The sequence below is a fragment of the Protopterus annectens genome, chromosome 15.part0, assembly GCF_019279795.1.
Source record: "Protopterus annectens isolate FY-2018-M chromosome 15.part0, PAN1.0, whole genome shotgun sequence".
NCBI lineage: Eukaryota > Metazoa > Chordata > Ceratodontiformes > Protopteridae > Protopterus > Protopterus annectens.
This window is the reverse complement of record NC_056749.1, coordinates 666926270-666940824: the sequence shown is the minus strand read 5'-3', so window position 1 is coordinate 666940824 and position 14555 is coordinate 666926270. Positions and strand designations below refer to the sequence as shown.

General features: G+C 41.5%; 1 protein-coding gene across 1 annotated transcript in view; it reads right to left on the bottom strand.

Moving 5' to 3' along the window:
• TRMT12 (tRNA methyltransferase 12 homolog) overlaps nt 1–14555 on the bottom strand; it is a 452768-nt gene that overhangs the window by 75047 nt on the left and 363166 nt on the right. Inside the window, exon 4 of the mRNA XM_044057512.1 lies at nt 1032–1182. Coding sequence (XP_043913447.1) covers nt 1032–1182 — 151 coding nt within the window. The remainder of the gene's footprint in view (nt 1–1031; nt 1183–14555) is intronic.

Below are 14555 nucleotides of genomic sequence, written 5' to 3'. Positions count from 1 at the left end.
ATCCATAAAGAAGAAGATATGATAAAAACACATTTTCATCTTCTGTCTATAATGGTAAATGAAGTAGCCATAAAACAAACTGAGAAGTCAGACAACCTGCACAAATGGGGTTAGGTCAGATGAAGGAAGGGGAATCATATAATACCAAAAGGAACGCTGATCGGAAGGGAAGTGGGCATATATGGGACAAAGTAAAAAATGAAAAATAAAATAGTAAGTTAAAAAAAAAAACTTCTACAAATGCTACAGTTGCAGCATACAAGAATTAAATATGTTCAGGTGATTTGGCCGTGATCCTGTTATCAGACTCATTTCACTGCTCTCCTCCTTTTAGACCCTTGCAAAGGCCAACTGTGCCCTACCAATAAATGTGCTCCATTTTTTTTTCTTTGCTTTTGCACTGCCATGTAGTGACCACAGGTGGCACTGCAGCAGAGGATCTTTTCTGCTTCTGAATTGTCATTCAATTCTTGCTACTCCAGCTGTACTTATTCATAACAGCCAGTTTCCAACAGGGATGTTGGTAACAAAGGTTCGTTATTAAGACTAGTGACTACAGGACATGGTAGAACTATCAGTGAAAATGCCTCTCACCTCCAAACAGCACTACAGATGCCCTCCTTACTAGATCAAAATTCGTAATATAGGACATGGAAGGACAGACAGATTCAGATAACTCAGCCTCAATATTTTATAAAGAACATCCACAACAAGATAACAGAAATAGTATTATGTACCTGATCGGTGAGATCCCATAACAAAAGCCTATGTATATAGCATTTCTAGCCAGTGGTAGTAATACATCACACCAGACAGCCTTCTTTCCTGGGAAAGAAAAAAAAAACTGTTGGTGCACTTCCCATTCTGCTGACCCTTCCCTGGAACCCCAGCTCTCTCGCCTTGTATTCCACAATGAAGTCACCTTTAAAAGGGCAGGAAACAGGCCTTGTTTTGGTAAAAGCAAGGACACCATTTACATGTGCAGTAATTGGTGATGTGACTGAAGAACGCTTATATAAAAGCAGCCTTACCGAATCCCATTGTCAGTGTGGTGCACCCAACCATCTTTTCCTAGTAACAATGTCGCAAATGGAGTGCGAAATCCATCCCCTGACACTCGACCCATTATGGCAATGCGCTTGGCTCCAAACAACTGGGCAACCTTTTCCCACACTTCTGGTCCTGAAACCACAAAATAAACAAAGCATGTTAGTACTAGACGTTGGCATGCATTCCACATGACACACGCTACTGAGATTATAAAACAAAAATTCACTTACTCAGAATGACGAATTAAGGTATATAAAACACAAATGAGTGTGACACCTTAATAGAAAAATCTTCAAGATACAAGAGGCATCATTTATACATAAATTTTGAGAGTTTTTACCCTTCTTGGCCCTTCTGATGGAATAAATTTCGCATGACTGCTTCTGCTTTGGCATGTATTTCTCTAATGCTCAATGCTACCTACAATGACCTCTTCCCACATATTCAAAAGCTTACATCAACTCGACGCTTTAAGAATCAACTGATGCATGAACTTATCACTTGTTTGTAAGGAGAAAGTGCAACCTGTACTAATTATTCAGTTTGAAATACATTAATGGAGTTGGACCACATTATGCCAGTAACAAAAAATTTAGAGCATAATAACTACATACCCTTTAGGGGATGGAGGGAAGGTAGCACAAATAAAGAAATAATTTCCTCAAGATCTGATGCTATAAGGTAACCATGCCAATCAAATTAACTATTTTACTTTGAGAATAGGCATTTTATAATGTATGCATAATATCGGGGCTGAATCCAAGGCAGTTGCTCCTTGATCCTGGGTGGTGGAAGGATGTTATAGTATCCCTTTAAGGACAAGCCCTAGAGAAGACTAATTTGCATGGGAACTGGCCATCCAAAGTAGAAATGTGATAACTACAAAATATGTGGTAGCACACTGCTAACACTTTTATACATATCCTAAGCAGGTACATTCTAGAAAATGCTTAAAAACACAGCTCTGGTTGACTGAGGTATCACTATTCCTCAAAGACTTTCCATGATGAATACAACAGAAAAATGTAATGCTCTGCAACCATTCTGATGGCCTTTTCTTTACAAAAGGCATTTCCTGTCTCATTAGGAAAATAATCTGTTTTCCGGAGTGAAGCAGCTTTAGCCAGATAATACTTGAATTACTTATGCAAGTCTAAAACTGTTCAAGAGCCTCTCCCATTTTGTTGTTAAACATAATACACAGGGAGTTCAAAATATTGACTGAAAGTCCCCTTAGACACTACCTTAGGTGTGAAAGAAAGGTTTGTTTTTAAAGAAACCACATCCTTATGGAAAACAAAAAAGATTTACTTCACATTAAGGCCTCCAGTTCAGAAGTCCTTTTGGAGAATTAAAAGTCAATGTAAAACAAAAATTTCCATAACAAAATGTAGTATCAGAAAGCTTCTCCACAATATAATTTACAACTCATGCTGGAGATGTATTTTATCTTGAAGATTTATAATGTAATACGTCACCTAAGGCAAAGCTTAACTTTTCTAAGATGGGTGTTGTCCAAGGAAAATAAGTCTTAAACATACATCCTTAAGGAAAAACAGGTTAAACTTCACTGATGTAAAGAATGACAAATATTCCACAGTTACAGGGTGTAATGAAACTGGTGTAAGTACTCCTCATTCACTTCCTCAACCATATCCATAATCTAGGAAATTTACTAAGATAAGACAAGGAATCGGCTCTCCAACCCTGACCCTATTTAAATGAAACCTTGACAAGTGGACAAGAAATTGTAAATTTATCCCCAGTCTGTCCCCCACATCCATTATCAACAGAAGCCATCAATACGAAAAGTATTACCCTAACTAACATCCCCCCTACAAATCCTTAGTTACCTCACTACTAACATGCCCCCCATAGATGCCCATATTTGGGACCCACATAGGGTTGCCAACCGTTCAGAATTCTTCCAGACTGTCCAGAATTAAGGGACACTGTCCGGAAGAACAGAAAATGCCTGTGTTGTCTGGAAAAAATGGTACACTGTGCACATTTTCGTTTAGTTTAAAAAATTACATTTTTTTTTTTAGGGGCGTTCTTCTTTAAGAACGTCCTTTGCGTCCGGGTGCAGATGACGAAAACAGTGTCTTTGCGACTGTTTACGTCTGTCTACTCACGGTCTTCCACGAGTGCGGAATTTGAATTATAAAGAAGACGGACTGCATGCTGAAAAGCCCCAGGCAAAGCACGAGTCTGGCTGGTGTTTGCTTTGAGTTTTCTCTAATCCAACACTGCGGCACATGTAAGTTCCGTTTTTTTTTCTTTTCCCCTCAGCTCATACTGTGTTGTATTTTAATGGGGCAGGGTGCTGTAGTCCTGAGAGTATGTCCTCCTGATGCCTAGTAGTAACTATGAACCTGTTTTCAGTTTGCCATCCATTTCCTACTGCAATATTACCGGCAGCTTACCATTTTTTAACGTAACATAGGCAATCAATTCTTCAAGGGCAGCATGCATTGATTTCTAGATGAAACACTGAAATATAAAATTGTTTGCTAGCAGCAACTCTTCATTAGTTACATATCTCTTTAATGTGGAATTTAGATGATGTTTTACTTCTGCACTCTGCAGAGATTGTGCATATTGACTGATATTGGTAGATTTTAATGACATAAGTATGAGTGGCCATTTATGGTTGAAATGTTCTGAATTGAGCAGTTTTGTCATTATTGGTTCATGTGTTTTGTTTCAATGCTTACTGGCAAAATGTTTACAACTACAAATTTAACACACAGTCTAACTAGTGGTGCTGTTACTGTCATCACATCATCACTGTCAAAAATAATAAGGCTTGTTGAGGGCAATGTGTCTGTGTGTGTGTCTAAAAGCTGCAAGTTGAACGTTAGCCATATGTTTTTCATTCGCTTATCAATGAGAAATCAGAAGTGTACAGAAAAGTAGCTACCATTTTTGAGAGGTAGTTGGTATATGAAAAGAGCACCTATAGCATTACTTCTTCCTGATTACTGATGAGGCTTGTTGAGCAGCAGTGTCTGTCAAAGAGCAATATGGCTATCTTATTTATGTGAAGACTTCGCCTTCGCATCTCATCTGATGATGTACCCTCTCTCTAAAGGGGCATGCATAGTCATCTGGGACAGTATGTATGTGGGTGTTTTGTACTCAAGTACCCTATTAGAACTCTCTGGATTTTTAGTGTGAATTGGTTTAAGGGAGCTAACATATGGCCATTTTCATACGGTTAACATATCCAACATTTTAGAGGATTGTGTTGCTACAGCCTGGCAATATATGCTATTTAAGTACATCAGTAATATGCCCGTTTTGTTTCATTAGAGATTCTACATGAGCATGAGCATACCAGTCTTAAAGTTGCGATGTCTGCTAGCTGTTATTATGTATTAAAAAATACAATCAGGAAGGTGAATCAAAGAACGTTTGCTTGACTTTAAAAATGTGTGCAAGGGGCCTATGATTTGAAAAAAAAAACAAAGGTAAACTTAATCCACCACTGGCCAGATGCATTTTCTTTGAATGTAGGTCTCAATGCTGTTTCAGTGAATGTGAGTTTTAAAGGCAAAGAAGTATTAAAGCTATGTCTGTTTATGAGAGACTGTATTGCTTGTTTAGGAAATGGCTATTAGTATTTGTGCTGTAAAATTCAAAATAAAAGTTTTACATTAAATCCAAGTATCTGAAATCATTGTAGAAGTAAAGCCGAAAACAGTATGCACACAGAGTTTTGAACAGTATTTATAGCAACTGGGGAGAAATGGAGAAATAGCCAAGTAATGGGACACCGGAATGGCTGTGTGTGCGTGTGTGTGTGTGTGTGTATGTGCTTGTGCTTGTGCGTGTGTGTGTGTGTGTGTGTGTGTGGGGGTTCTGCATGCGTGGGGGGGTACCTCATTTTGCTTTCATGTACATGTCCAGAATTTTTGACATGAAAATTTGGCAACCCTACACCCACATGGGTTGGGTTGCCCAGACAGGGTTGTAAAGATCCAAGTCATCATTAGCTTAGTAACAACCTATAAACCTAAAAGAGCTCCAGGTGAAAATTCTTGTTTCTCAGCCCAAGAAGGAACACTTCGACATAAATATCGAATGACTGGTTCAAGACTGGGAAAGTACAACAAGGCATTATATCCTCATTCGAGCTAAAATAGCTTGCAAAATGTTAGGTTAAAGGAATCAAAGCTGGAATCAAAACTATGGGGAGAAATATTAACAACAACTCTTACATGCAGTTGATACCATTCTATTGGCTGAAGACAAAGAACTAAAGGGTCTGTTGATTAAGGTGGAAGCAGCAAAAGTTGGTTTATAGCTTAACTTAGAAAAATAACAAAATTATGTCATCTATTTCTAACCGCGGTGGTGGTGCTGCGGTAGCGTTATCGCCTCACACTAAGATGTTGTCCTGTTCGATTCTCAGCTAGAGCGTCTTCTGTGTGGAGACATGTGTGAATGGGTGTACCTTCGTTGAAGGTTGTGCGTCAGAGCTGGCAACTCGGCATGTAAAAATCTACTGCCAATCATTAGTGGACCGGAGTTCCGCTGTGGCGACCCCTAACCAGGAAACGCCGAAAGACACAACAACAACATGTCATCTATTTCTAAACATTCTTTGTAAGTGTATGAGAGAAATGGAGGCAGTCACAGTTTTTATTTTCCTGGGCCCAAAGATCTCTGCAGATAATGACTGCAGCCATGAAATGAAAAGACATCTGCTTTTTGGAAGGAAAGCTACGGCACATCTTGATAAGATTTTAAAGAACAAAGACATCACATTCACAACAAAGGTCCACATAATCAAAGCTATTATTTTCCCATTAATAATGGACGGCTGTGACAGCAGGACTGTAAGTAAGGCTGTGCACTGCAAGTCTGACGCTTTTTAACTGTGGTGTTAGAGAAAATGTGCGAGTTCTGTGGAGAAAATGTGTGAGTTCTGTGGAGTGCAAGAACATCAAATCAGTCAACATTTAAAGAAATAAATCCATACTGTTGACTGAAAGGCCTGATAGTAAAACTAAAGCTTTAATACTTTGGTTACATAATGTGAATGCAGACTCACTAGAGAAGACACCAAGCTAGGAAAACAACAAAGGCAAAAGAAGAAGAGGGTTAGCTGAGGCTAATGTGGCTGTACAGTACTACTGAAGCAATTAGGATGAATGTGCAAGAACTTAAAATTAACAGTTTCTGACAGAGAGCCCTGGTGTGCTAAAGCCCTTGTGGTTACAAAGAGTTGGATTCAGCTAAATGACTAAAGAACAAGGAAGCCATGTTTGCCATTGTGGGTTGGTCTTATAGATTACTTACAGACATATTACTGGAATTTATTTAAACATTTGTTAACAGGATGAATTCTCTGGTCCAATGATCTTTTTCAGTTATTACCTGAGCCATAGCCAATGGCCAAGATTATTTATTTGACATTTGTTAACTGAGATAGTCCATCTGAGCAACAGCCCTTTTTCAGCGGAGGCTTGGGGAGAAAAGCTCCAGAGTACAAGTAAGCAAGAAAATGTACAAAATTGAAGACGAATACAGTGAAAATTTTACAATAAAACAGCTAAGCAAATGTATATAAAGCTCCACAGTACAATACAGTAAGAGGCATTATAACAGTGAAGAAAAAAAAAACAGCAAATAAATATACAATAAAACATTTGAATGAATTTACATAACACATTGGGTTATCTTCAGAGGGTAATTGTACAACACAGAGCAGTTGTTAAGTGAGTTATAGTAGTAGGGAAGGGAGGAACAGAGAGGACAGTGATACAGAAAGGGGTAGGTTCATGTGGAATGATTACAGAGGCAAATCCATGTGCTATTAATGTACCTTTTGAGAGTTTTCTTGAATTCGTGGCTGTAGGAAATGTTTCTAAGGGTTATGGGGAGCTTGTTCCATGCAAGAGCAGAGAAGTAGCTGTAGAGATACTGTCCAACAGATTTTTTAGGTTTGTTAATTTGTAAGGGACATTGGTCAGAGCTTCTGAGAGATCGAGGGGGCTTATAGGGGGAGACAAGTGAGGAAATGCTAGGGCAAAAGAGGGCTTATTGAAAATAGTTTGGATAATGAGAAGTTGGGTAAATAAGAGTTGATTAGGAAACTCTAGCCAGCTGAGTGTCTGGAGAGTGTGACAGTGGTGTGATCTTGAGGACAGATTGGCTGCAAATCTAGCAACTTTGTTGTAGGTGGTTTCAAGTTTGGAAAGTAGTGAGGACTCTTAGTTGGTTAAAATTTGAGAGCTGAAAAAGAGGTTGGGGAGAAGGTATGCTTGGGCTAGTGAGATCCTGGAGTTGGGTGTGAGGAACCTTTTGTTTCTATAGAGTAAACCAAGTTTTTGGTGGGTTTTCTTGATGCAGTTAAGTACATGAAGACCAAATTTTAGTTGATTGTCCACTATTACTCCAAGCAGTTTAGTGTGGGATTCAGCTATGATCATAGTGTTGTTGAGGGAAGAGATGGTGAATGAGGATTTAAGATGGTAAAGGTACTTTGTGAGGAAGAGAAGTAGTTTTGTCTTTTTAGGGTTTAGTATGAGTTGGTTGTTAGCCATGTTTCAGTGAGGTTGAAAGATGTTTGTGTCAGGGTTAGTAGGTCAGTGGGACTGTCAGCAATATAAATGGTGGTGGTGTCATCTGCGTATTGTATGAAGGAAGACTTGAGGACAGGATATGTGAAGTTGGTTAGTAAAAATGTTAAAAACGAAGTGGCCTAAAATACAGCCTTGAGGGACACCCATTTTGATGGGGAGAAAAGGAGAAAGAGCAGAGTGCCATTTCACAGACTGCAGTCTGTCTGTGAGGTAGCTACTGAACCAGGAGACAGCTGCTGAACAGAGGTTGAGTTGACAGAGTTTGGAGAGGAGAATGGGATGAGAGACAGTATCAAAGGCTTTGGAGAGATCTAAAAAGATGCATGGCACTAGATGTTCTTCATTCCACATTGCTGCAGTCCTAACTATTGGGGTAGTCCGCTGTCCAGTCGGCCCGAATACCAAAGTATATGGCTGACGTCGGTCAGGGCGCACTAGACTGACGTCAGTACGTCAGGGTACTAATGCGCATGACCGACGTCATATCCTCAGTCTTTTTTGCCGCATGGTCCGATGCAGAAGCAATTTTGCGAGTGCAGGTTGGCGTTCTGAAAGTTTCTGAAGTCAGAGTTTCAGACCGAATCAAAGTTGGCTAAGTACCCGTTGGGAATATTTTGGTTTTTCTTGCCTCAGTATTTTACCGGATGTCAGAAAAAGTGAATAACTGTATTTCTTGTGGGAAACAGATACCTCATAGGGATTACCATACTTTGTGTATACCTTGTTTAGGGCCTGAGCACGACGTTGTTGGATGCCGCTCTTGTGCTAGATTTAACAAACGCACTATTAAGAGAAGGTTAGACTGTGCCAGGTTAGTTTTTGGGAAGCGTTGTAATTATAAAATGCCGTCGGAGGCTCCGCCGCCGCCAAAAGCGCAAGGACAAAGCAGCAAAGCCTAGAGTGGAAGAACCGACAGTCCCAGACGTCGGATCTTTAGAAGGCTCAGTGGAGCCGGAGGTTTTGCCAGGTGTTTCTTTAGAGTCTCAGGGAGAGACTTTACTGTTACAGGATGTATCCTCGCAGGAAGTAGGCCAAGCTGAGGGGGCTTCTCAGGTGGCTGTTCTTCCCTCTCTTCCTAAGGTGGTTAGAGCCTCCCCTTCTGTTTCCAAGGCTTCTTTGAGAGGCAGGCCAAGTTTAACTTCAGTGGGGGTTTCTCCTAGTGCTTCAGGGTCTTTGCCTAAGAAACATATGCTTAAAATGGCAGAGGATTTGATTACTATGATTAGAGGTTCTATGCCCCCCTCCTAATAAGAGGCCTAGGGTGGAACCTGAGTTTGAGAGTTTTGAGCAATGTTCGAGGCTTCTGAGTCTTCGGCTGAAGACTTGCAGGAGTATCCTCCTTATTCTGATTCTGATGTGGATGATTCTACTCCTTCAGCTTCTCCTCCTGAGGATTTTTCATTTTCAGAGACTCTGCATTCCATGAGGGAGCATTTTAAATGGGAAGGCCAAGATTTCTCTGATTCCAGGAAGAGGCTTAGGGAATTCTTTTTTTACCCCAGCATAGGCCTTTAGCTATACCTCCTGTTCTGAATGTGGTGGAAGATGTTTTGCAGTGGCTTCCCTCTATCCTGATTCTTTGCCTCCTGCCCCAGTTAAACCGGATACGAACTATAGAGTGCCTGCAGCTCACAAGTATCTTTTAAGAGTCCTAGGGCAGACCCGAAACTGTCTCTCAGGGGCCTAAAGGTGTGAAGGCCTCTGTTGTTAAAAAATCCTGTTCCTCCTGATAAAGAGGCAAGGGCTTTGGATAGATGGGGAAAGAAAGTGTATACTTCTTCCACTTTAGCCATGAGGGCGTTGAATTGTCAGTTTCACATGTTAAAATATCAGAATTATCTCCTTTCACAATTGAAATCTAAGGTGGATGCTCTGGCAGAAGGTATTGAGTGTAAAGAGTTGCAGGATTTAGTTCATGTGTCTGAACAGGTGGGTAAACATTCCTTGCAATGTGGTTTTGATGCTGTGCAGGCCTCCTCGAGGGTGGCTGCCACTGGTTCTGTTCTTCGTAGGCATGCCTGGTTGAGCGATCAGAATTTAGCTGAGCATGTTAAAACAAGGATTTTGGATGCTCCTTTGCAGTCTGATGTGTTGTTTGGTTCGCCTGTGGAAGCAGTCTTAAAGAAAATGGAGGACAAGGCTAAGTCTATGCAAACTGTTAAGGATTTTTGCAGGTGCAGCCTCCAAGTTTAGTAGAAATTGGCCTACTAAGGGATGGACTTATCCTGCTTATGATTCCCAGTCTAGGGGTAGGTCTAGACGTGGTAGGGGCAGAGCTCAAGGTTCTTTTAGGCCTAGGACAGGAGTTCCCCTGCTCAGACTTCTGGTGAGGGCAGGGGTCAGTCCTTTCGTAAGCAGACCCAATGACCTGCCTTTTCAGCTGCCAGTACATTCTCGCCTGGCAGCACCTTTGGGAGGAAGGCTGTCTCTTTTCAAAGAAAATTGGGATTTAATTACCCAAGACAGATGGGTTCTGGATATCATTCACCACGGTTACAGGTTTTATTTCCATACCATGCCTCCTTTCAAAGGCATGCCAGACATTCCTCCTCTACAAAGACAAGAGGCTCACAAGCAAATTTCTCTGTTGCTCCACATAGGGGCCATTCAGCCAGTTCCTGTGCCAGAAAGGGGCCTAGGATTTTATTCTCGCCTGTTCCTAGTACCGAAGAAGGGGAACACGTGGAGGCCAATTTTGGATTTATCTATCCTCAACACTTATCTGGACATTCCCAAGTTCAAAATGTTGACGTTACAACAGCTTTTACCTCTGCTGGGCAAGGATCACTGGATGGTAACTTTAGATCTCAAGGAAGCTTACCTTCATGTGCCTATAAGACTAAGTTGCAGGAAGTATCTGCGTTTTCGAGCTGGAAATTCTCATTATCAGTTCTCTGCATTGCCCTTTGGCTTATCCACTGCCCAGAGTATTCACAAAGGTTCTGGCTCCAGTGATAGCTTACTTCAGGCTAAAAGGAATTCAAATCTATCCTTACTTGGACGACTGCCTGATTCTAGCTCAAGAAAAGGAAGACCTTCTACAGCATTTGGATTATGTCATAGCAGTGCTAAGATGCCTAGGGTATTCTGTGAACGAAATAAAGTCCAGTCTAGTACCCTCTCAAGACATGTGCTTTCTGGATGTGAGACTGAATACAGCAGCCCAGATGGCCTTTTTAACCCCGGACAAACAAAAGAATCTTTCCAGTTACTTCCATCAACTATCTCTTCAGTCCGGGCTGACTGCAAGGACAGTCCTTCAAGCCTTAGGGTTCATGGCATCTTGTATTCTGGTGCTTCCCAATGCCAAACTGCATATGAGGAAGCTGCAATGGTATCTCAAAAATGTATGGACACAGCACTGCCAGGATTTGGACACTGTCATTCAAATAATACCTTGCATTCAAAAGGAATTTTTGTGGTGGCTCAGGAATGTCACCTAAACAAGGGACTCTCTGTGACCCGGCCAGAGGCGAGTCAGATTCTAACGACAGATGCCTCAGACATTGCTTGGGGAGCTCATCTAAATGGAAAGTGGATACAAGACAAGTGGCCTGCCAGACTACAGCATCTACATATCAACATGAAAGAGATGTTAGCAGTCCAGTTTGCATTAATGGCTTTCAAGGAGTTACTTCTTCCAGGGCAGGTGTTGATTCTAACAGACAACACAACTGTCATGTGGTACATCAACAAACAAGGGGAACACATTCTTACCCATTGTGCAGGCAAGCAATGATTTTATGGGAGACTGCGCTCAGCTTGCAACTAACTCTTCAGGCAAGGTTTCTGCCGGGAGCACAGAACTCCTTAGCAGATGTGTTAAGCAGACAAATCATGGATCCCCACGAGTGGAAACTGGATCTTCATGTATTTCAAAAATTGACAGTGTCATGGGGAACTCCAGACATAGATCTGTTCGCTTCTCCACTAAACCACCAGCTGCCAAAGTTTTGCACAAAGAGGTTTCATCACACAGCTTGGAAAGTGGATGCTCTTTCTTTCAGTTGGAAAAATCTTCATGTGTATGCTTTTCCACCTCTGCCTCTTCTCCCAAAGGTGCTTCTAAAGGTCAGACAAGACACGCCAAGGATGATTTTAATAGCTCCAGATTGGCCTCGGCAGCACTGGTACCCATTACTGAGGAGTCTGGTAAGGAAGCCTCCATGGCCTTTACCCTTGATTCCACACCTGTTGTCTCAGAGGGACGGTCACCTGCTCAATGTCAAGCTTCAATCTCTTCATCTAACAGCCTGGCATATTCTGTTTTGAAAGACAGCAGGTCTCAACTTCCTCAACAAGTTTTAAATGTGATTATGGAAGCCAGAAGACCTAGTACAAGGAAAGTGTACGCAGAAAAATGGAAGAGATTTTTATTTTGGAGTGCAGCAAACAATTTGGAGATTTCTGAGCCTAATTTGAGTGTGGCTCTTCAATATCTTACTGAGTTATTGGACAAAGGTTTGTCTTTCTCTTCCATTAAAATTCATGCTGCAGCAATTTCAGCTCACTATGATTGTGACCCACCATTGTTTTCGCATCCTTTGTTCAAGCAATTTCTTAGAGGGGCAAAGAATATAAGACCCCCACGTAGAGCTCCTACTCCTGCTTGGGATTTCAATTTTGTGTTGGAGAAACTTACTCTACAACCTTTTGAGCCTGCGGCTACTGCTGAATTAAAATATTTGTCATGGAAGACTGCTTTTTTGTTGGCCATTACTTCTGCAAGAAGGGTTTCTGAGTTGCAGGCCCTTATGGCGGTAGAGCCTTTTTTGATTTTTCATAAGGATAGGGTATCTTTACGTACTAATCCTTCCTTTATGCCTAAGGTGGTTTCTAGTGTGGCTTTAAACCAAACTATTCATTTGCCTACTTTTTATACAGATCCCCAAAATAAAGGGGAAAAGATTTTGCACACTTTAGATGTACACAGGCAATTGCGTTATTATTTGAGCAGGACTAAGGATTTTAGGCAGTCTCAGCAGTTGTTTGTTTCTTTTGCTTTGGGTTCGAGGGCAAGCCTGTGTCAAAACAAACTATTTCTAGGTGGATTGGGTTTTGCATTGCATTTTGTTATTCCCATCATGGCAAGGAGATTCCAGCTGGAATTAGGCCTCATTCCACTAGGGCTACTGCCACTTCTACAGCATTTCTAAGGGGGTGGCCACTAAGGATATTTTGGAGGCAGCTACTTGGAGTTCAGTGCATACTTTCTCTAAGCATTATCACCTTCCTCTCTACTCTAAGTCTAGGGCTGGTTTTGCCACAGCTATTTTGCAAGGCATGTTGTCAGTTCCTGCTTCCTTATGATTTGCCAGCCTCCCTTACCTCTGCTTTGGGATTCTACCCAATAGTTAGGACTGCAGCAATGTGGAATGAAGAACATAGTACAGTTTTGTACCTACCATAAATGTAGATGTTCGAGGATCCACATTGCTGCAGTCCAATTTACCCTCCCTCCTTCCCTCTGTGTTTAAGGGTGGTTGTGTAGGTGAGGTTATATTCTGGTAATTTTGTATATATTGTACATATTTTTGGTGCAGGTATGTTTGGAATTTTTGGTTTTGGCCTTAGCTTTTCAGGGTCTTCTGACATCTGGGGCAAGAAAAGACTGAGGATATGACGTCGGTCATGCGCATTAGTACCCTGACGTACTGACGTCAGTCTAGTGCGCCCTGACCGACGTCAGCCATATACTTTGGTATTCGGGCCGACTGGACAGCGGACTACCCCAATAGTTAGGACTGCAGCAATGTGGATCCTCGAACATCTACATTTATGGTAGGTACAAAACTGTACTTTTATCATTGTCTCTAGCTAGGGAGATGGAGTTAGTAAAGGAAATAAGTGCAGTAGGGGTGCTGTGGTGGGGGTGGAAGCAATATTGAGTAGGGGTAATTAGGTTTTCACAAGTAAGATAAGCTGAGATTTGTTTAAAAATGCAGTGCTCAATAATTTTGGAAAATTTAGAGAGCATGGCAATAGGTTGATAATTAGAGAGCTCAACAGAATTTCCACCTTTGTGTAGAACTTTTTCCAGAGGGCAGGAACAGTGGATTCACTAACTGAGCAGTTTATGGGGATGGAGACATGATATGCTATGGAGTCAGCAGCAGCTTTTAGAAAGAGAGGCAACAGGTTGTCAGCTGCAGGGGGACCTAGTTTAAGTCTGATAAGAAGTTTTTTTATGTAGCTGGTTGGAATGGGTTTTAGTAAGAAAGAACTGTTTTGCAGTCAGGGAGTGGTAGGGGTATGGGGCTGGTTGGGTGGACAGTTTGCATAGGTTTTCCGATGGTATCTATGAAGTATGAGAGGGACAAGTTCTCTTTCTCAGAGTATATGTGTTTTTTGGTTAAATTTCAGAGTTCCCTACATTGTTGGTAGTGTGTGGGAGATTTGGTCTTAGTCCAGAGTTTCCAGGCACAATCTCTGTTATGGATAAGAGACCGACTAGAGTTGGAGAGCCAAGAGGAACACTGTGATTTGACTCTGACAGTTCTGGGAGGGGCAAGGGAGCTCAGAATGTTTAGGAAGATGGAGGTGAATTGAAAGACAGCTTCATCTAGAGGTAGGGAAGAGAGGAAAGACCAGTCAATAGCAGAGAGAAAAATACTGAATGTAAACGGATTGAAGTTGGTTAGCCTTTGGCACTCTTTAAATTTATGAGGTCTACAGAGGTGGGGGGAGAATCATTAAACACGTATAGGGGAATGGTCACTGATCGAGTCTGGCAGGGATTCAGGGTAGTGATAGAGGTCAGGCTTAGAGACATGTACCCAATCCAAGATAGAGCAGGTATTTGTGGGTTTATGAAAAAAAGTGGGTGAAGAGATAAGTTGGGTGTATCCATATAGGTTTATGCTGGTGGTGGGAGAGTTAGAAATGAGGGTGAGCCAACTGATGCTAACATTA